The sequence below is a fragment of the Protopterus annectens genome, chromosome 7.part0, assembly GCF_019279795.1.
Source record: "Protopterus annectens isolate FY-2018-M chromosome 7.part0, PAN1.0, whole genome shotgun sequence".
NCBI classification, from domain to species: Eukaryota; Metazoa; Chordata; order Ceratodontiformes; family Protopteridae; genus Protopterus; species Protopterus annectens.
The window spans coordinates 1,069,796,047-1,069,819,392 of NC_056739.1; the positions used below are offsets into that span (position 1 = coordinate 1,069,796,047).

Genomic DNA, 23,346 nt, shown 5'->3' on the forward strand with positions numbered 1-23,346 from the left:
AGATCGTATTCTTCCAGGACAACTATTGGTAAAGACAGACAACACCACAGTTATGTGGTACATAAACAAGCAGGGGGGAATCCACTCGTACTCTCACTGCAGACTAGCTATGGCTCTGTGGAACACAGCCTTGAGCTACCAAGTACACCTACAAGCTCAATTCCTGCCAGGCAAACTAAATTCACTGGCAGACGACAAGCAGAAATCTCATGGACCCACACAAATGGAAACTAGAATCCAAAATATTCAACCTTTTGAGGAACAAATGGGGGACTCCAGAGGTAGACCTGTTTGCCTCCCCTCAGAACTACCAAGTGAACAAATTCTGCACAAGAACTGCCCATGGTCAAGCTTGGAAAGTGGATGCCCTGTCTTTTACCTGGGAAAGCCTCTTGGTTTATGCCTTTCCCCCTCTGCCTCTCCTCTCGAAGGTTCTACTAAAGATCAAATAGGACAAGCCAAGGACAATACTTATTGCACCAGACTGGCCATGCCAGCACTGGTCCCCCCTCTTGCGCAGTATGACACTGCTGCAACCATAGCACCTGCCTCAGACCCCTTCCCTGCTGTCCCAGCAGACAGGCCAGATTCTGCACCCTCAGCTTCAAACCCTGAACCTTGCAGCCTGGCTAATTCCTTGAGCTCTCCTCTAGCGTCCCTCAGTAAGCAGGTGCTGGATGTCATTCTGGAGGCAAGGCGGCCTAGTACTAGAAAATCCTTTGCTAAAAAGTGGAAAAGATACTGTTCCTGGAGCCAGGCTCATGGGATGGGCAAAGTGGTGCCCAGCTTACCTCATATTTTACAGTACTTAACAGAAATGCTCCATAAGGGCCTATCCTTCTCGTCAATTAAAATTCATGCCCCTGCCATTTCAGCACATTATAATACAGAGCCACCCCTCTTCTGTCACCCCTTGATAAAACAATTCCTTGGAGGGGCCAAAAATTTAAGACTCCCACCCCCAGGAGAGCTCCCACTCCAGCCTGGGACTTTAACTTTGTATTGGAAAAGCTCACTCTTTCCCCCCCTTTGAGCCAGCTGCAACAGCAGAGATGAAATTCCTTTCTTGGAAAACAGCCTTCCTTCTAGCCATCACTTCAACAAGAAGAGTGTCTGAATTACAGGCCCACATGGCAGTGGAACCCTTCATTATCTTCCATGCGGACAGGGTTTCCCTCTGGATTAATCCTTCCTTTACGTCCAAGGTGGTGTCTAGTGTGGCCCTAAATCAGTCCATTCATTTGCCTACTTTTTTCCCTCATCCACAAAACAAAGGGGAATGAATACTGCACTCTCTGGACATGCATAGACAACTTAGATTTTATTTGGACGTGACTAAGCCTCTCAGAAAAACTGAACAGGTGTTAGTTGGCTTTGCTGTAGGGGCAGAGGGGAAGGCCATTTCAAAGCAAGCCATTTCCAAATGGATAGCCCATTGCAGTCATTTCTGCTACAAGCACCATGGAAAACCTACCCCACAGGGGATAAGATCACATTCCACCAGGGCTGCATCTACTTCTGTGACTTTTCTCAGAGGAGTCCCTACCAGGGACATACTAGAAGCTGCTACCTGGAGCTCTGTGCATAACCTTCACAAAGCATTACCACATGCCTATCTTTTCTAAATCCAGAGCTGGATTTGCCACTGCAGTCTTGCAGGGCTTAATAGCTGGCCCTAATGCTCTTTAACGTCCTCCTCCCTTCCTTAGCTTTGGGAATCAACCCAAATGTGATGACTGCAACAGTGAAACACGAAGAACATAGTACAGTTGTGTACACTTACTATAAATGTAGATGTTCAATGTATTCACTGTTGCAGTCCTGGTTACCCTCCCTCCAGCCCCCTGACTTCTCTTGGCTCTACCTTTCCTTCTTGTTTGGTATATTTATTTTTTCTGGTGTGTTTGCTTTTTGATGGAGGTGTACAATACCATATAATTGCTTCCTATTGTGGGGGCACCTGATATCTGGGGCAAGAAAAACTGATGTAATGGCATCGGCAGCATGTTTTATACCCCTGACGTCATGGAAGAAGAGAGAGCATCTGACGCAGAAGTCTGAAGACTCTGGTATTCAGGCCAGCTGAGGGCTACCTGCAGGCAGATACCCCAAAGCTGAGGGCTACCTGCAGGCAGATACCCCAAAGCTGAGGGCTACCTACAGGCAGATACCCCAAATGTGATGACTGCAACAGTGAATACACTCGAACGTCTACATTTATGGCAAGTGTACACAACTGTACTTTCCTCTGCTCAAGCAGAAATTATTAGAGAGGACCCCACCCACTTTTTTCACCTCCGATCCCTCATATATCCTGCTAATCAACCTTATAATTTTTTCAGAAAATGCAAATGCTTCCATTGGCCTGCTCATGCTGGGCAAGAATGCTTGGCTCGTGACTTCAGACCTAAATGAGGCATACCTGCATGTCCCAATAAGACAATCGTGCAGAAGATACCTCAGATTCAAGGCTGGCTTAATGCATTACCAATTCTCTGCACTGCCCTTTGGCTTATCTACTGCGCCCAGTGTCTTTACAAAGTGCCTGGCACCAGTAATTGCATTTTGCAGACAAAGAAGTATACAAATGTATCCTTACTTGGACGACTGTCTCATTCAGGCAGAGAGCAAAGACATTCTTCTTTGACATCTGGCGTTTGTGAAAAGGCTTCTAGCATGCCTAGGGTACACAATAAACAAAAAGAAATCACAACTGGTACCCTCTCAAAAGATAACATTCCTGGGTGCAAGCTTGAATACAACTGCCCAGGTGGCTTACCTCACACCAGACAAGCAAAGGCAACTCACTACTTACTTCAAACTGATGGCAACAAAAACCCAGTCTTCGGCAAGACAAATTCTGCAGGCTCTGGGCTTCATGGCATCCTGCATACTACTGATTCCATATGCAAGACTGCATATGAGGAAACTTCAGTGGTACCTAAAAAGCTTATGGAGTCAACATTCTCACACAACTGTACTTTCTTAACCATATCTCCCTTTCTTTTATTTACACCCTATTTTTAAACTCCACTTTAATTTTATCCCACTCCTTAGCTATATTTTCAGATGAAGTTTTTATCTTCTGTAATAGCTGAATAATTTCCACTACCCATTCCTTAAATTCCTCTCTTTTTTAACAGATTGGTGGAAAGCGCCAGTTTCTAATTTTTGATGTCCTTCAAGGATGCATCTGCAGTACTAACAAATGGGTTGTCCTGTCGTCAGGCAGCCCTTCGGTCGGCCGGATTCCAAAGTCTGGGTCTGGCCTCGGCTGGTGTCGCACTTCACCCGACATCATCTCTGCTGGTCTTCGGGTATAAAGGCATCAGCCGACGCCATTTTCCTCAGTCTTTCTTGCCGCTGGCTCAAGCAGAAGCTGTTCGCAAGTGCCGGTCGGTCAGATCCAGAGATTACTACTACCGAATACTACAAGACTTCTAAAGCTAAGTACCCGCTGGGGACTCTTTCTTGCCTCAGCCGATGTCAGAAAAAGTAAATAACTGTTTAACTTGTGGGAAACAAATACCTCATAAAGATTTCCACTCTTACTGCTTACCTTGTTTAGGCCCAGACCACGTAAGTAGCAGCCTGTTTAGCCTGTGCTTCCTTCAACCGACGAACGCTTAGGCGCCGGTCGGAGTTTGCTGAACAGTTTTTCGCTCAGATTTTGCGTACATTATGCCGCCGGATCCTCCGACTTCTCAAATTGTTAAAACGCAAAGAAAAGACCGACACTCGCGTCCGCGGTTTCGGCCGAAACCACGGTTAAGCAAACCACGAGTGTCTCGGTTTCGGCCGAAACCGAGCAAACGGGTCAATCTTCAGCCGAATCCATGACTACTACCGAGGCTCCTGCTACCCTAGTTGAATCGGCCTCTGAAGTTTTGCCTACTAATGTGGTTCCTCTAGAATTATCGGACACCATCCCTTTGGATGTCTCTACCCCAGCACGTGGTGCTGCTAGGCCTCCTGCAGTCATGTCTATTAAGGCCTTTGCCAGGGCTAAAGCAGCCAAAACTGCTAAATCAGTGCCTGTTAATCCCCCCTCACACAGGCCCAGTTCCAGTTCTCAAATGCTTACTCTGGCAGAGGATCTCATCTCTCTAATAAGGGGATCCCAATCTCACCCAGACAGGGCCTCTCAACCTCCAGAAATGAGACCTAGAGCAGAGCCCCCAGAGCCAGTGTCCTCAGATGATTCTTCTGATGATTCAGACATTACAGACCATCCATAGGCTCCTTTTTCTACTTATGAAGATTCCGATGCTGAAGAATCTATTCCATCTGCCTCTCCACCAGAGGAATTTTCCTTTGGGGAAACCTTACATGCCATGAGAGAGCAATTCCAATGGCAGGGACAAGATTTCTCAGATTCAAGAAAAAGGCTTAGGACCTTTCTACACTTACCGCAACATAGGCCCTTAGCTATACCTCCAGTTCTGCCTGTTGTGGATGATGCATTTAATGATGTTTGCACTGCTCCTGATACTTAACCTCCAGCCCCTGCCAAACCCGATAGGTTTTACAGGGTACCGGACACTCATCACCACCTATACAAGGCCCCACTTGCAGATCCTGAGACTATCTCCCAGGGGCCTAAGGCAGTAGCTTCGACCTCAGCAAAACCCTCTCCCTTCTGAAAGGGAATCCAGGTCCTTAGAGAGATGGGGTAAAAAAGTTTACACCTCTGCTACTCTCTCAGCTAGAGCTTTGAACTGTCAGTTTCATATGATCCAATACCAAGAGTTTATGCTTGATCAGTTAACTAAGAAACTGTCCTCTGATGACTCCTTAGATAAGAAATATGTTTTAGAAATGGTGAATAACATTCAGCAGGTTAGTAACCATTCTTTAAAATGTGGCTATGATGCACTGGAAGCTTCATTTAGATCAGCCATGACTGGCACAGTTATAAGAAGGCATGCATGGTTGAAAGAACAGGTCTTGCCGGATCATGTTAAAGCAAAGCTGTTAGATGCTCCTATGGATAAGGCCAGTCTATTTGGTTCTCCTGCCCAGCAAGTAATGAAGAAAATGGAAGAGAAGGCAAAATGTGTACAAACAGTTAAAGATTTCTTACGGGTTCAGCCCCCAAGGTTTAGCAGGAACTGGCCTTCCAAAAATTGGTCCTTTCCAGACTCCTCTAAATCTCAGAGAGGCAGGAATAGACGCTCCAGAGGCAGAAATCAATCCAGAGGAGGTGCCTACAGAGGACGCCAGTGGCAAGGCAATAACCAGCGAGGCACAGACACAACCACTGCCACTGCAACAGGACAATCACAGTGACGTGGCTCTGACACCGCCTACCAGGGAACAAATAGCAGCACCCTTAGGCGGAAAGTTAGCCTTATTTTCAAAAAATTGGCACTATATCACAAAAGACAAGTGGATTTTGCGGACTATAGACCAAGGCTACAGGTTTCATTTCCACACCTTACCAGTAAAAAGAGGAATGCCAAACCTACCTCCAAATCAGAAAACAGAAGCTCTAAAACAGATAGCTCAATTAACAAAGATGAGAGCTGTGGAAAGAGTACCACCAACAGAACAGGGCAAAGGATTCTACTCCAGACTCTTCCTAGTACCAAGAAAAGAGAAAAGTTGGAGACGTATTCTCGACCTGTCCGCCTTAAACACATTCATCATTGTTCCAAAATTCAAAATGCTGACCCTACAGCAACTTCTTCCCATGCTGGGCAAGGAGTGTTGGCTGGTAACTCTAGATCTCAAGGAGGCATACCTGCACGTCCCCATACGACCAAATTGCAGAAGATACCTCAGATTTCTTGCAGGATCAGAGCATTATCAATTCTCAGCATTGCCCTTTGGCTTATCTACTGCACCCAGAGTATTCACAAAATGCCTGGCATCAGTAATCGCTCATTGCAGGCTACAGGGAATCCAAATTTATCCATACCTGGACGACTGCCTGATACAAGCGGACAACAAAAGCAAGCTGACAAAAGACTTACAAAGAGTCATTTGCTTACTACAAGCCCTGGGATACACAGTCAATTTAAAAAAGTCAAGACTAATACCATCCCAAACAAAAACATTCTTGGGTGCAGAATTGGACACAGTAAAACAGATGGCATTCCTAACTGCAGAAAAACAAGAACAACTCCCTCTTTACTTCTTGGCATTAACAAAGCAGAACAAACTAACAGCAAGGAAAGTACTGCAGGCCTTGGGCTTCATGGCATCATGCATAATCCTGGTCCCCCATGCCAGACTGCATATGAGAAAACTACAGCGGTACCTAAAGAATATATGGTCTCAACACAGGCACAGCTTAGAAACCGAAATACCACTAATCCCATGCCTGAAACAAGAGTTCCTATGGTGGGCTCAAGCATGCCAGTCAAACCCAGGCTTGCCCTTCCACAACTTTCAAGCAAGCCAAACCATCACAACGGACGCCTCAGACCTAGGTTAGGGGGCCCACATGCTGGACAAATGCATACAAGGATTATGGACCCCAGATCAACTGCACCTGCACATAAATCAAAAAGAAATGCTGGCAGTAAAACTAGCAATCCAGAATTTCAGACCATTCCTCAAAGAAGTCCATTTGATGATAAGGACAGACAACACCACAGTCATGTGGTACATCAACAAACAGGGAGGCACTCATTCATACCCCCTATGCCGAATGACTCTGGACCTATGCAATATGACTCTGAGCTACAACATTCAGTTACAGGCAATATTTGTACCGGGAAAAGAAAACATCCTAGCAGACATGTTAAGCAGAACTACCTCGGATGCTCACGAATGGATGCTACACCCGGACATCTTCAAGGCCATCACACAGAAATGGGGAATGCCACAAATAGACCTATTCGCATCCCCACTCAATCACCAGCTCAAGAAATTCTGCACAAGGACATACCACCCACTTGCATGGAAGGTGGAGACTCTATCCTTCAGTTGGAAAGGCCTGACAGCATATGCATTTCCACCTCTTCCTTTGATGCACAAGGTACTACTGAAAATCAAAGAGGAGCGTCCAAGGATAATTCTGATAGCTCCAAATTGGCCAAGACAACACTGGTATCCATTGCTGAGGAGCATGTCTCGGGGGAGAACGTGGACACTACCCCTGATGCCTTTGATGTTAACTCAGAACGACTACAACATCATGCATCCAAATCTAAAAAACTCTGCAACTAACTGCCTGGAACATTACATAACAGCAACTAACCCAGATTTATCCCAAAGGGTTAAAGACATTATCCTGGAGGCCCGCAGACCTTCTACAAGAAGGAACTATGCAGGGAAATGGAAAAGGTTTGTCATTTGGAGCACTGAAAGAGGAAAAGATGTGTCAAAGATAGATATTGCCAACATCCTGGAGTATTTGGCAGAGCTTCTCCATACAGGCCTGTCCTATTCCTCCATCAAGATACATGCATCAGCTATTTCTGCAGAATACAGCTTGATCCCCTGTCTTCTCACATCCTCTACTCAGGCAGTTCCTCAGAGGAATCAAGAATGTAAAACCTCCTAGGAAGCCACCATTACCAGCATGGGACTTGAACTTTGTGCTAGAAAAATTGACACTCCTCCATTCGAACCAGCAGCAACAACAGATCTTCAACACCTATCCTGGAAAACTGCTTTCCTACTGGCAATTACTTCAGCAAGAAGGGTTTCGAACTACAGGCCTTAATGGCAGTACAACCCTTCCTAATCTTCCATCAAGATAGAGTATCCATGAGAACTAATCCTACATTTATGCCTAAGGTGGTATCCAGAGTGTCTCTAAACCAGGCAATCCACCTACCTACCTTCTTTCCCAATCCACAGAACAGGGGGGAAAGACTGCTGCATACCTTGGATGTACATAGACAGTTGCGCTACTACCTGGACAGAACCAAGGGCAATAGAAAAACTGACCAGCTTCTAGTAGCCTATGCAACAGGAAGGGAAGGAAAAGCAATTTCCAAACAGACAATCTCCAAGTGGATAGGAAATTGCATAAGATTGTGTTACTCATACCATGGAAAGCCAATTCCACAGAACATAAGACCTCACTCTACAAGGGCTACAGCCACTACCACAGCTTTCTTACGAGGAGTGGCAACCAAGGACATTATTGAGGCGGCTACTTGGACCTCCGTGCATACATTTGCCAAGCATTATAACTTACCTCTATACTCTAGATCCCGAGCAGGGTTTGCCACTGCTGTATTGCAAGGGATCCTAACTACACCATAATTCTTCTTCCTCCTCCCCTAGTTTGGCTATGGTATTCTACCCATTTGTTAGGACTGCAGATGCATCCTTGAAGGACATAGTACAGTTTTGTACCTACCATAAATGTAGATGTCCGAACAGGATAGCATCTGCAGTCAGGATTACCCACCCTCCTTCTCTACTGTGGTATTCCTAGGGTATTTACCCTCCTAATAGCTAGCTGGGGATCTCTTATGGTGTATTTGTTTGTATATATGTGCATACATGCTTATTTTTTGTTTGCCTACCTTTTTTTTTGGAAACATTGGCATTTACCCAAAATTTAGTTTTCCAAGAGGGCAACTAGCATCTGGGGCAAGAAACACTGAGGAAAATGGCGTCGGCTGATGCCTTTATACCCGAAGACCAGCAGAGATGACGTCGGGTGAAGTGCGACACCAGCCGAGGCCAGACCCAGACTTTGGAATCCTGCCGATCAAGGGCTGCCTGACGACAGGACAACCCATTTGTTAGGACTGCAGATGCTATCCTGTTCGGACATCTACATTTATGGTAGGTACAAAACTGTACTTTTCATTACCTTGTATTTTTATTTTGGTTATTATTGGCGCATTATCTGAAATAGTTATTGGGTGCATATCAACACATTCAATTAAATGTACATGTTCCTGTGAAATGTAGATTCTGTCTAGCCAACCCAGTTTTTTTTTTATCTTGGGGAATAGAGAGTAAAGTCAGTCTGAACTCATGGTACTGAATTCACGTCTTCTGTGCCAAATATGTTCATACATTTTTTTAACAATCTACCCTCATTATATTTTCCCGTCTGGCCCCCAGACACATTTTCACTGTTGCAAATGAAATTTCAGTCCCCAGCTATAAGTGATATTCCTTTCTGAAAGCAGATTATTTCTCCTGGAATTTTCCCATGCTCCATTATGGCAGTTTTCAGTGGAATATAAATATGTCTGTGTAGTCCTCCTCCCCTGCCACTAGTCCTGTAATACTACAAATCTACCATTATTATCTTCTTTATCTTTTTCTATCGCTATTTGAGCGTATCTTGCAATTAATGTAGGTACTTCTCTCTTCCTGTGCCCCATGTATTCCACTGAATAACTACTCTGAAAACCTTTCTTTGTCAAATTCACATGTTCAGTTCTTTCCAAGTGTGTCTCCTGTAGCATAGCTGTTGCAGTCTGTATTTTAATATAGTTCAGTATGCTTTCTTTTTGTATTTATTTGTGAGACCATTAACATTTAAACACATTACTGAAAGCATCATATTCTTGAAAAGTTATTATTCCCACCTTTTATGTGTAACAGCTTTTTTGTGTTACATGCATGTACTATATGGCATGTTAATTTTTTGTACAGCTGTTTCTTGTCATCTTCATTTGAGCCTATGTCACATCTTACAGAACTTTTGTTTTATTCAAAACCCTCAAACAAAAACACACCCAATACCCCTAAAACCCATTAACTTAACAAACAAAACTGTATACATACTGAAATACTGAAGTTTTACTCTCCTAATAGGAACAAATGTTCCAAACTGACAGCCACACACATAGACGTGAGATAACCTAAAAGAAAGGTTATCCATGCTAAGACTCAAGGTGCAACCTGTGGTTCTGTTAAGTGTTGTCTGGTTTTGTCTTACCTTTATAGGTTTCTCAGCTGGGAAAACACTTCAATGCTTTTAGAAACATTTTCTTCAAGCCATTTCTCTTTATCAGATCGTCTGCTAGAGACATGAGAACCACACACAAAGCTGTTTACCAGAAAAGGCCATATAATGTTCAGTATTCTTTTTCATTTACTTGCTTTCTCTTAAAATTTGTTACTAGATTAAGGTAGTGGCCTTAACCCAATCATTCCCCTATGCAAGAATGAGAAAAAGCACGCTATTTTTCTTTTGTCATGCTCTTTTAACAGTCATTTTTTACGTTGCAGTGCCTGCATATCTTAAAACTGAGCAAGGAGAATGAGAGAAGATGGGAGAAAGTAAGAAAAAAAGAAAAGAATGGAAGTACCTATTTACATTATATCCCCATTACACTTAAATAAGTTAAAAAACGTTATAATATACAAATAAAATCAAGCTCTGTTTAATTAGTACTTTTAAGAAAAAATGTTGTTTTACTTAGTTAACTTTCTCCCTCCTTTTTTCCTCTCCAGAATATTTTTCCGAACATTAATGACATGATCTAGGGCATATGCGTTAGTAACCTACAAGTTTAACAAAGTCCCAGAAAGTCCAGTATTTCCAGATTTTCTTATTCTATTCCTGTTCATCTTAATCTCCCATGACCTGTCTCATTTCCAATGTACTCTCAATTCTTCTACCCAATTCTTGTGCTTTTTTTCCCCTCTCTGAAGCATTTTGAGTTGAAACACTGGAAAATGTTTCACTGGCACAGTCTCTGTGTGGTCTTTATTACTTGAAGAATAAGAAGCAGAATCTCCTGTTTCACAGCTCACTTTTTTGTTGGGCAGACTTTTGTATTTCTTCATTAGCATGTACTTCATGGAAAAATTATTTTGTTGAAGATAGCTGGGTACAGCAGTTTGAATCTCATGTCTGCTTCTTAATGTTCTCTGAATAATGGAATAAATTTACTCCTCTTCTGCCTGGTGTACAATGGGTAGTCATTCTTCACAAAGAGTCTGCTGTCTTCCACTTTTAGTACTTTGTCCTTCTGTCACAGTTTTATCAGAACCAACTCCTCCTGCTGGTAAGATTGCATCTTTACTATTAAAGGTCTAGGGTGCTTTCTCATAGCCACGGTTGGAGCATGCACGCAATGCTCCTTTTCAGTTAACAACTCCTGCTGTGGAATACCAGTCCAGTTGATTATTTTTGCTTTCATAAAATGACTACAGTCTATTCCTTCCAGCTTCTCGGGTACAGCAGAAAATCTCAGGTTCTCCCAAGTGCTCTGTCCTCTAATTCTATTATTTTTAGAAAGCTCTCTTCTTGTGCAGTCTCATATTCAGCCAGCCTTTTTTTTCATTTTGACCTCTGAGTTTTGCAGTTTTATCTAGTATCTGAATATCTATTTAAAGCTTCTTGCATTTTTTCCAGCTTTTTATTATTTGATTGTATGTACTCCATCAGTGTTTCATGTATTTTAGTCAATTCTGTGTGCAGTTTCCTTATACTTTCCTTAGGTTACTGGAAGTCATGTCTGCAGCTTGGACTGCATTTTGAACAGCTGCAGTACTTTTCTTCAGGTCCTGTGTGTTTCTTTTTTCCTGACATCCAGGCAGTATACTTGCTAGTCAGTTACTGAAATTTACCCAGAAATACAGGTCCACTGGCCTTCTCTGGTGAGTTTCTGTTTTCACACTTGCGAGAGATAGAATTAAGCTGTTATTCAATGTACAGCCATCTTGGAAGTTGATCAGCTCAGATACTACTTGAGCAGAAAAAAATCTCTGAGGAAGGCTGTTAAGTTATTGAGTTTCCTATGAAGGTAAAAAAAAAATAAAAGTCACTGCCAAAGCAGACAATTTCTAGATGGTTATCTCATATTGTTTCTGCTGTTGTCACAGTATCAGTTCTCTTCTAGGCAAGGTCAGGACTCGCTCTACAAGGACTTTGGTTTCTTATTTTGCTTTTTGGAAAGGGGTGGAATCAAGAAGTATTTTGAAGACAGAGAAGTGGTCCTGTTCACATACATTCACAAAGCATTGCAAACTGTATTCCTCTTCCAGGTCCAGAACAAGCTTTGCTAGAACCATTCTCCAGGAGCTGCTGGATTCTTGAATTCTGTCCTTCTCTCCATATTTCCTAAGCATTAGAAATCAACCCAGATAGCTTTGGTTACTGTGACATTGATGTGCTGAACATAGTATAGTTGTGTACGTAAACCTGCCATAACAGTAGATGTTCTTAATAGCTCAGTTTTGCAGTAGCCATCCCTTCTCTCCATCCCGCTTTTTTCTTTTCTTGGCGTATTGACAGGTGTGGTTTTATATACATATAAATGTCTGTCTAGATCTAATTAAATTGACTGACAGACCCAAATGTCAATAATGCTAACACTGAGCACAAAACATTGACAGTACAAATGTAGACACATTAGTAAGCATGCGTCAAGCACTTAACTTGGAGCATCCAAAATTAAAATAAAAAAAAAAAAAGAAAGGGAGGCACCCCCACCCCTTTACCCCATGTTCAGGACTGTTCCTACCACACCCTCTGCTAATTGTATACGTACTAATTATATATGCTAACTCCAAGACTGCACAATATCAGGGAAATGGTATATTCCCCAGCCTCAAGAATTCTGTGATCTCTCTCGCTTGTTGACCGTCTGCTAAAATGACCAAACGGATATCGACCAAAACTAGATTACAAACCTATACATGTTTGTGATTATATATATATATATATATATATATATATATGTGTGTGTGTGTGTATACACATATATGTACACACACGAGTCTACTTTGATTCACTAAAACTCATTTCACTGAATTTCAAAACACTCGTACCAAATCGCTGAAAGCTCAAATCACTGAAAACTCATTTCACTGAATCACATTTCACTGAATGTACGTACTGTTGGGCAAATAAAACGTATATGCCCTTTTCCCCCCTGTAGTGCGATCCTGGTGTTAGTGTGTGTGTGTATATATATATATATATATATATGTGTGTGTGTGTGTATATACATATATATATATATATATATATATATATATATATATATATATATAAAATATAGATAGATAGTTGGTGTGGTTTTATATTGTTAGCTTTCAGTGAAATGAGATTCATAAATATAAAACCTAAGTAGGTGGGGGTATACCCCCCACACCCACCCTAACTATATATACTAACGCCAGGATCGCACTACAGTGGGGAGAAGGACATATACGTTTTATTTGCCCAACAGTACTTACATTCAGTGAAATGTGATTCAGTGAAATGAGTTTTCAGTGATTTGAGCTTTCCCAGAGTTTTTTTGATGGTGAATTGAAAATCAGTGAAATGAGTTTTCAGTGAATGAAAGTAGACCCATATATACATTTTATATATATATATATATATATATATATATATATATATATATATATATATATATAAGTTTATAGTTTAATATTTGGATTTTTCCTTCCTTGGTATTTTTTTATTTCAGGGCTCCTAGGCTCCCTACTTAAGGCAAGAAAGCTTTGAAGCTTTTGGCACCCTAACTGCTGCGTTTATGAGGCTCTCCTAGACTCCCACAGTGGTTAGGGTCCACGGAAGATGCCCTGAAGCTTTGAAATTTGGCTGGTGGTGTCCTTGATAGTTTATAACTCAAATGGCTAGTGCTATTGCAAAAGTGTTCTATTTTAACGTCTACTGTTATGGTAAGTTTATTTAAGCAGTTGTACTTTCTCCTTGTGTCATTTGAGGTATTCTGTAAGTACTCCAGTTCTGTTTCACTTACTACACTAAAAATAATTATATAGGAGAAAGAGAGGCATGTGACAGATTTATATATATATATATATATATATATATATATATATATATATATACACACACATATATATATATACATACACACACACTCTCACACATGTGCACATACACACACACACATATATATATATATATATATATATATATATATATATATATATATATATACACACACACACACTTTTGTATATGTATAAATGGAGAATTGGTCCTTTGTGACCTGGGTATTATCTGAAAACCTTTTGAGAAGGACCAGTTCACTAATATAGTGAACAAATAAAATAGAAATAAAAAAATCTGTGTGGAGCACCACAGAGAAAATCTTGGCTGTATTCTTCATCCTTATAATCCTTTGCCTCTGAAGTACCTTGTTTTGTCTCATTGTCTTAAAGCAGTTATTTTATCACAGTGAATGGTTTATTTAGATGTAGCATGTAGTCTTATTTAATGGTATGTGCCATTTCAGTGTCCTTTTCCTGTTACTTTTGAGGAGTAAGGAAACATTGTATTGGAAATACTGTAGCATGTTTTAATGCTAGGTATTTTAACATGTAGTATTGCTTTACTTAAATCTTGCTAGTTACATCAGGTGCAGAGTCAGCCTTCTGGGTGGTGTGAATAATTTCTGTAGGTTAACTTACTTCCTGCAATTACTCTGGTATCGCGATTTGCATTACTGTGTTGTCAGAAGTAGACATTTTGAGATAAAGGAGTACATATACCGAGACACAGGCTGATCTAATTGTGTTTGTATTGTTTCAGAGATACAGGAGGACGTTCTTTGTCAGACTCTGGGAACAGTGAAAAGAAACAAAGTGACAAAAATGTCAGTTTTACTGTATTTACTGTTCTCATATTTGTGGCTGTCTGCTGTGTAATGCTGGTTCTGCTTTATTTCTTTTACAAGTATTTAGGTAAGTTACATTTGTCTCCGATTATATCCAATTATACATATTAAAAGTACGTACTTTTTCATATAAAATTTTTAAAATGATCAAAATGAATATCACAGAAAATATTATAGTGTGTTACTTGTTAGCACTTTCCTTGCCTGGTTACCTTACTGCATCTTGAGATCCTGCATTGCAGACGAACCAAAACCCTACAAGAGATTCTTCCTTTCCATGGCATGAGTGAGTTTGTGGTGCTTCACTTTGCAGGTTCAGCAAATTACTAAACAGTTAAGTGAGATCAATTCTAGTAATAGTGTACAGTGTCCTTCCATTTCACTGTTGGAAGTATTCTTTGCAATACTGATCCCCTGCCAAGGGCAGTCCAACATCTGACTAGTATACCAAAGCCTTTAGGATGTTCTTCGTGTTTCACTGTTACAGTCATTACATTTGGGTAATCTGCTGGCAGGTTGCCCTCAGTCGGCCTGAATTCCAAAGTTTTGGGTCCTGCGTCGGTTGCTGTCTTCTCTTCCATGACGTCAGGTCGTCAGGGGTATAAAACATGCAGCCGACGCCATTTTCTTTAGTCTTTCTTGCCGCGCGGTGCTCGAAGCAGAAGCATTTCACAAGTGCCAGTTGGCCAACTACTGAAATTTTCAGAACCGAAGTCTTCACTAAAGCTAAGTACCCCGTTGGGGAAACTGTTTTCTTGCTTTTTACTGATGTCAGAAAAAGTTAATAATTGTATTACTTGTGGGAAGCAAATACCTCATAAGGATTTCCATTTATACTGTATTCCTTGCCTAGGCCCTGATCACAATGTGCCTGGCTGTCAGTTTTGTGCTAGATTTAACCAACGCACTATTAAGCGTCTGTATATTTTTGCATCAAAGTATTTTGGAAACAGATTTTAACTACCCAGAAATGTCGTCTGATAGCAATCTGACTACCGGAGTACATAAAAAACGCAAAGAAAAGGACATAGAAAGGCAGTCAAGATCCAAAACCGAAGACAAAGCTTCTCCTAAGCCAGTCGCCGGTTTGCTGGTACTCAGGCACTTTTGCAGCCCCCTGATATCTGCTACCTTCAAGTCGCAGGCCTCTACCGACACCCATGTGGAGTCCGGCATGCTGCAAGATACTCAAGGTATTTGACCAACGGATGTATCTCCCTCGGATGGGTCCGGAGCTGCTGAGCAGGCACCGGCTTCTGAGGGTGTATTCAGACCTCAACATTTGTATATCAAACCGACGACAGCTGCAAAACCAAAGACAAAAGCAACTTCTAAAACTAAAAAACCAATGCATGAGCCACGTGCACAGGCCTCTATGCCTAAATTACAGATGATCAAAATGGCCGAAGACCTTATTACCTTGATCAGGTGTACCCATCCCCCTCCTGATAAGAGGCCTAGGCAAGACACTGATTATGAATCTTCAGATCAGGTTTCTATTTCTTCCGATTCCTCTTCTGAACAGGAATTATCTATACCTCCCTATGAGGATTCTGATGCTGAGGAGTCTATTCCATCTGCATCCCCTCCTGAGGATTATTCATTTGGAGAAACCTTGCATACCTTGAGGGAGCATTTTCACTGGGAGAGTCAGGACTTCTCAGAATCAAAAAAGAGGCTCAGGGATTTCCTCCTTCTCCCTCAGCACAAGCCTTTAGTCATTCCCCCTGTTTTAGACATTGTGGATGATGTGTTTTCGGAGTCAGGCTTGACCCCTGACTCCTTATCTCCGGCTCCCAGTAAGCCTGACAGATATTACAGGGTCCCTGTCTCACATAAATTTTTATTTAGAAACCCTGCTACTGATCCTGAAACTATTTCACAGGGCCCAAAGGTTAAGGCCTCAACAGCAAAAAATCCTACCCCCTCTGACAGAAATTCAAGGGCACTGGACAGATGGGGAAAAAAGGTTTATACATCTGCAACCTTGGCAATCAGGGCCTTAAACTGTCAATTTCATATGCTTAAGTACCAACAACATGTTATGGGATTGCTGAAACAGAAAATGATGTTGATTTCAAAATGTGCAAAAAATAAAGAATTGCAGGAATTATTGCATGCAGGTGAACAAGTTGGAAAGCAATCTTTGCAATGTGGTTTTGATTCTTTAGAGGCCTCCTGCAGGGCCACAGTTACTGGATCTGTGATTAGGAGGCATGCCTGGTTAAAGGAACAAAATTTGCCTGGTCGTGTTAAAGCTAAATTGCTAGATGCACCTTTACAGCATGAGTCTCTGTTTGGTATTAAGGCAGAAGAGATTTTAAAGAAAATGGAAGACAAAGCTAAGTCTATGCAAACTATTAAAGACTTCTTACAAGTGCAGCCACCAAGATTCAGTAGGCACTGGCCTACAAAAAATTGGTCCTTTCCTGTGTCAGAGCTCAAAGGGGCAAATCCAGACACCCTAAGGATTCCAGATCCAGATACCAGGCGCAAGACTCATATAGGTCAAAGCAATGGGGCGCATCCACCTCCAAATCTGGAGGAGATAAAGTGCAAACCTACAGAAAGCAATCCCAATGACTTCCCTCTGCCTACACCAAGCACTTATCTTTTGTCAGCACCCATAGGGGGAAAATTAGCACTTTTTGCTCAAAATTGGCAGTTAATAACTCAGGACAAGTGGGTACTAAACATCGTATCACAGGGATACAGATTCCATTTCCACACATTGCCAATGGCAAATGGTTGGCCAGATTTGCCAAAAAATGAATGGGCAGAGGCACAGAAACAGGTTACGTCACTCATGGATATGAGGGCCATTCAGACAGTACCAGAACAGGAAAAAGGACAAGGTTTTTACTCAAGACTGTTCTTGGTACCCAGAAAGGACAAGGCCTGGCGGCCAACACTGGATTTATCGATTTTGAACACATACCTGGACATTCCAAAATTCAAAATGCTGACTTTGCAGCAGCTTCTGCACATACTGGGTAAGAATGCTTGGCTGGTGACTTTAGACCTAAAAGAGGCATACCTGCATGTCCCAGTAAGACAGTCGTGCAGAAGATACCTCAGATTCAAGGCTGGCTTAATGCATTACCAATTCTCTGCACTGCCCTTTGGCTTATCTACTACACCCAGGGTCTTTACAAAGTGCCTGGCACCAGTAATTGCATTTTGCAGACAAAGAAGTATTCAAATATATCCCTACTTGGACGACTGTCTCATTGAAGCAGAGAACAAGGACACTCTTCTTCGACACCTGGCATTTGTGAAAAGGCTTCTAACATGCCTAGGGTACACAATACATGAAAAGAAATCACAACTGGTACCCTCTCCAAGGATAACATTCCTGGGTGCAAGCTTGAATACAACTGCCCAGGTGACTTGCCTCATGCCAGACTTACTTCAAACTGATGGCAACAAAAACCCAGTCTTCTGCAAGACAAATTCTGCAGGCTTTGGGCTTCATGGCATCCTGCATCCTACTGATTCCATATGCAAGACTGCATATGAGGAAACTTCAATGGTACCTAAAAAGTTTATGGAGTCAACATTCACACCATCTGGAAACAATGATTCCTCTCATTCCCTGCCTGCAACAGGAGTTTCTATGGTGGGCAAAGGCCTGTCACCAAAACATGGTACGGCCCTTCACTCTACCCCCTGCCAGCCAGACAAACCTTAACAGACGCATCAGATTATGCCTGGGGGGCCCACATGGCAGGAAGATGCATTCAGGGCATATGGTCACCAAAGCAAATGCATCTGCATATCAACCAGAAAGAGATGCTAACTGTTCAAAATGCCCTCACAGCCTTCAAGGACTTACTTCATCCAGGACAACTAGTGATAAAGACGGACAACACCACAGTCATGTGGTATATAAACAAGCAAGTGGGCACACACTCATACCCCCTTTGCAGATTAGCCATGGCACTGTGGGACATAGCTTTGAACTACCAAGTACATCTTCAAGCTCAATTCCTGCCAGGCAAACAAAACAATCTGGCAGAGAATTTAAGCAGAAACCTTATGGATCCTCACGAGTGGAAACTAAATCCACAAGTCTTCAGCATGATAACAGAGAAATGGGGGAGCCCAGACATAGATCTATTTGCCTCCCTTCAAAATTATCAATTGAAAAGATTCTACACAAGGACTTATCACAGAAAGTGGACGCTCTATCTTTCAGTTGGAAGAACCTATCAGTTTACACCTTTCCTCCTCCGCCTCTTCTACCCAAGGTCCTACTGAAAGTCAGACAAGAGAAGCCAAAGATGATATTAATTGCCCCGGACTGGCCCCGCCAATGCAGGTACCCAATCCTAAGGAACTTGTCTCAATACCCAGCTTGGACCTTGCCTCGAAGACCACAACTACTGTCCCAGCAAAACAATCAGATCCTGCACAATCAACTACAGACTCTGAATCTGGCAGCATGGCTAATCATGTAATCATAGCAATGACACCTCTCAGTAAAGGTGTGATGGATGTCATTTTGGAAGCCAGAAGGCCTACTACTAGAAAATCTTATGCTGACAAATGGAAGAGATTCTGTGCTTGGAATCAAACACAAGGAACTGATACAGCAGAACCACATATTCCTCAGATATTACAATACTTAACTGAGATGCTTGACAAAGGCCTATCTTTCTCATCAATCAAAATCCATGCCTCTGCCATTTTGGCTCATTACAATACAGAGCCACCAATCTTTTCTCATCCTTTAATAAAGCAGTATCTTAGAGGAGCCAAAAATTTAAGGCCTCCTAGAAGATCACCATTACCTGCATGGGACCTCAATTATGTGTTAGAAAAGCTCACCCTGCCTCCATTTGAACCAGCTGCTGCCGCTGATATAAAGTTCTTATCATGGAAGACAGCTCTGCTACTAGCAATTACTTCAGCAGGAAGAGTTTCAGAGCTACAGGCCCTCGTGGCTGTAGAGCCTTTTATTATATTTTACCCAGACAGGGTGCCTCTGAGGACAAATCCTACTTCTATGCCTAAGGTGGTTTCCAGTGTGGCTCATAACCAAACAATTCATCTGCCAACTTTTTATCTAAATCCGCAGAACAAAGGGGAGAGAATTCTGCATTCCTTGGACTTACACAGACAGCTGAGATTCTACTTGAGCAGGACTAAAGCTCTAAGAAAAACTGAGCAATTACTAGTGTCATATGCTGCAGGATCAGAAGGAAAGGCTATTTCAAAGCAGACAATTTCAAAGTGGATAAGCCACTGCATCCGTTTCTGCTACTTACACCATGGTTAACCTGTGCCCAAGGGCATTAGGTCTCATTCCACCAGAGCTGCAGCTACTTCAGCAGCCTTTCTCAGAGGGGTACCAACCAAAGACATTCTAGAGGCTGCTACTTGGAGTTCTGTTCACACCTTTACAAAGCATTACCATTTGCCTCTCTACTCTTAAGTCTAGGGCAGGCTTTGCCGCTGCAGGGCCTTATAGCCGCACCTAATGCTGTTTAGCTCCAGCCTCCCAGCCATAGCTTTGGGATTTTTCCCAAATGTAATGACTGCAACAGTGAAACACGAAGAACATAGCACAGTTGTGTACACTTACCATAAATGTAGATGTTCGAGTGTATTCAGTGTTGCAGTCCAGGTTACCTTCCCACCATCCCCCTGTCATTCTAAAGTTTATCTTTCCTTCTTTATCTTCTACAACCTATGTGGTGTATTTGCTTGTAGATGAAGGTAAAGTTTATATTGATGCATGTATATATATGTATGTGTGTGTATATATATATATATATATATATATATATATATATATGTATATATATGTATATATATAAATAATATTGCTACCTTTTTGGGGGGCGCCTGACATTGGGGGCAAGAAAAACTAAAGAAAATGGCATTGGCTGCATGTTTTGTACCCCTGACAACCTGATGTCATGGAAGAGAAAGACTGCAACCGATGCAGGACTCAAGACTTTGGAATTCAGGCCGACTGAGGGCAACCTGCCAGCAGATTACCCAAATGTAATGACTGCAACAGTGAATACACTTGAACATCTACATTTATGGTAAGTGTACACAACTGGACTTTGCTAATGGTATGCTGTATGTCACACACATGCTCCCCGCATACAGAGTAGGACATTAAGGAGACATCCAGATGTACCATCCCCAGAACTTCTTTGCTGCCAGTCCAAATGTCATCTTTGATCGTCTGTCTGAATGCCTGCTTTGTTTGCTGGTTCATCAAGCCGTTTTTCAGTAAGTACCCTATTGGGGGTTTTGCTCTTATTTTCCTTTTGTTTTGTTGTTTGTGGGGTTCATGTCATCCAGAAAGGATAAATGCCATGGTGGAAGACAGCTTCCCCATAAAGATCGTACTAGCAGTGTTTATTTTTGTCAGTGTGCTTACCACTTCCATCTGTCCTGTTCTCTGTCAGACTTTCGTCCCGAAGAATCTCCATAGTCTGCTTTCCTCATATCGCCTATATCTAGAGAATCATTGTCTTAAACTTTTAGTGAAAGATGTTATGGAATGAACTTCCCGCTCCAAGGGTCAGCCATCCACGAAGAAAAAAGCCAAGAAAGCTAGGTTTGATTCTTTGGCTGTGCCACCTCTGCCAGACATCTCTTTTGAGGCTAGTGAAAGCCTGGAGGATTGCCCAGCCCTTTTTGTGGATTCTTCTGCCATGACCATGTTGGAGGCTGGCATGGATCCGACATCACACATGTCCCTGGAGGCTTTGCAGACATCTGTTTCAGATGTTCAGGGGTAACCGCAGCTGATTATTACCAAGGGGCCTAGTGGTGTTCCTCAGATTTTGGTTAGGGAGGATGTTCCATCTACTGTTGTAGAGTGCCATATGGGTCTGAGCCAGTAGCCTGACCCCTTGAGGAGGAGAGAATACAAATATTCTTTTTTTTTTTTATAATTCATTTCGTGCCTGATTGAGTAAGTTAATCCAGGGTTCATCCACATCTGTCATGGCCAAGAAAATGCACAGTCACACATTTATGATTATAACAAAGTGTATGTTTTAAAAGAACTTCAGCTTTAACATTAAGTACGCATGCCTTTATATGGCTAAGAAGCATACAATACATAACGCGGTGTAATAGTATTATCTCTTGATGTATTCACAACATTTTAATAGTATTATCTCTTGATGGATTCACAGCATTTCTTTTAGGCAAAGGGAAGTTAGGGGGCTCTAAGTTCAAAAATTGTTTCAATCTGTTACTGGAGGTATGTTTGGAATTTTGTTCCATTGTTGTAACTATAGGAAAAAATACCCTGCTGTCAGAAGGTAATGTGGAAGATAATATGCTATGAGAAATTGCAAGTGAAGTTTGTGAAAATAATGATTTAAGACCCATTAGAGCATGCAGCTAAAGAAAGTATGCACAGTGGTAGGAGGCTGAAATTAATCTGTGATTTTAAATTAAGAAGCTGGTAAATTTGATCAAACAAAATAGGCATAAAGCCACTGTCCTTTAATAAAAGTGGTATCCAGATAGTGTTTTGAAGCAGCAGACTTTGTTTATTAAGTTTCCAGTTTTAAAACAATGGCAACAAAAGTGGCAGCAGTGTTATTGAGTGTGCATATGGTCTATGTAAGGAAGAAGTACTCTTTTAACCAAAGTGTGTTGTAAATAACAGAAGATTACAGACAGGGACATAGATTAATGAAAAGTCCATGTTGTGTGTAGTACTCTGTGATGAATTAGTTTGCCCTGGTGGCACATTGTAAGACTGTACCATATGTTTTTGTCTTACCCTGCTGCATTGGGCACAAAATAAGGCCCTTTCAGTATACTTGTTGCCCAGCAGCATGTTAACTCACCCTCCCTGTATGTGAAGTATAAACCCCAAGAGACTGATGGTATATCATTATGATTTAATGTTGTAATTTTCATAAATTTCTCAGTGCTTGGGCCTCAGATCCGACCCTTGGATCTGACTCATCTGCTTTTCTCTAGAACATTGGATCTGACTCTTGAGCCTCCTCCCTGCAGCCATAATGCCCTAACCACTGCATTACCTCAGATCTAGTTTAACACTCTAATGATTCGGTCGGGGTTGCATTCTCTCAAACTCAGGCAGTTAATTCCTCTAATTTAGTGAGTAGTAACAAAAGTTTCAATTCTCTTTAACATTATATAACTTTCTCTATAGCGTCTTGTCTACCCGCTTGTTTAATTCCCTTTTTGCCATCTTTTGGTATATATTTTACTATTGTTGGTATTACTTTTCTTTGTTACCTAAAGGTTGCCTTGTTACCATTGTTGGTAAGTCTATTTATATTCTTTCATTCCTTTCCAAAAAAAAAAACTATCTTTGGTTTTTGAAGTCTCCCTTTGCTGCTTTTAGGCTTTTGGCATAGTTTATAATTATGGCTAAAATGTCTACTAGTTCTAAGAAGTGCACTTCTGTGGGCATAAGATTCCCAGCTGTGATGCCCACACGGAGTGTCTGTTTAGGCCAGTCTCGTTTAGACACTCCTTGTACTGTTTGTGATGGTTTTAATGCCAGAGCTATTAAGGACTGAGGCAATAAGTTAGTACTTAAGGGCCTTATTCCAGCTTCTGCACCTTCTTCTTCAGTGTAAACTGTAGGGGCTCAAACCCCCTAACAAAAAGCTAAATCTTCAGAGTCCATGGAGCATAGACAACTCTCTCCTTTGTGGTCTGCAAAAACTGCTCTGACATCAGAGCCACCAGCTAAGATTCCTAAGCACTCAGATCCAAAGACTACAGATCTAACTTCTTCAGCCTCCAAGTCTCCTTGACTCTAGAGCCCTCACTTCTCTCTGGAGACAGTGTCCCC

The 23,346-nt window shown here is 41.8% G+C and overlaps 1 protein-coding gene across 4 annotated transcripts in view; it reads left to right on the forward strand.

Moving 5' to 3' along the window:
* The window catches only part of SPPL2A (signal peptide peptidase like 2A), a 1,262,472-nt gene that overhangs the window by 523,060 nt on the left and 716,066 nt on the right, over positions 1 to 23,346 (forward strand). For all 4 annotated transcript variants that reach the window (XM_044077635.1, XM_044077634.1, XM_044077636.1 and 1 more), the window contains one exon: positions 14,447 to 14,598. In XM_044077635.1, the coding sequence (XP_043933570.1) occupies positions 14,447 to 14,598 (152 nt within the window). The remainder of the gene's footprint in view (positions 1 to 14,446; positions 14,599 to 23,346) is intronic.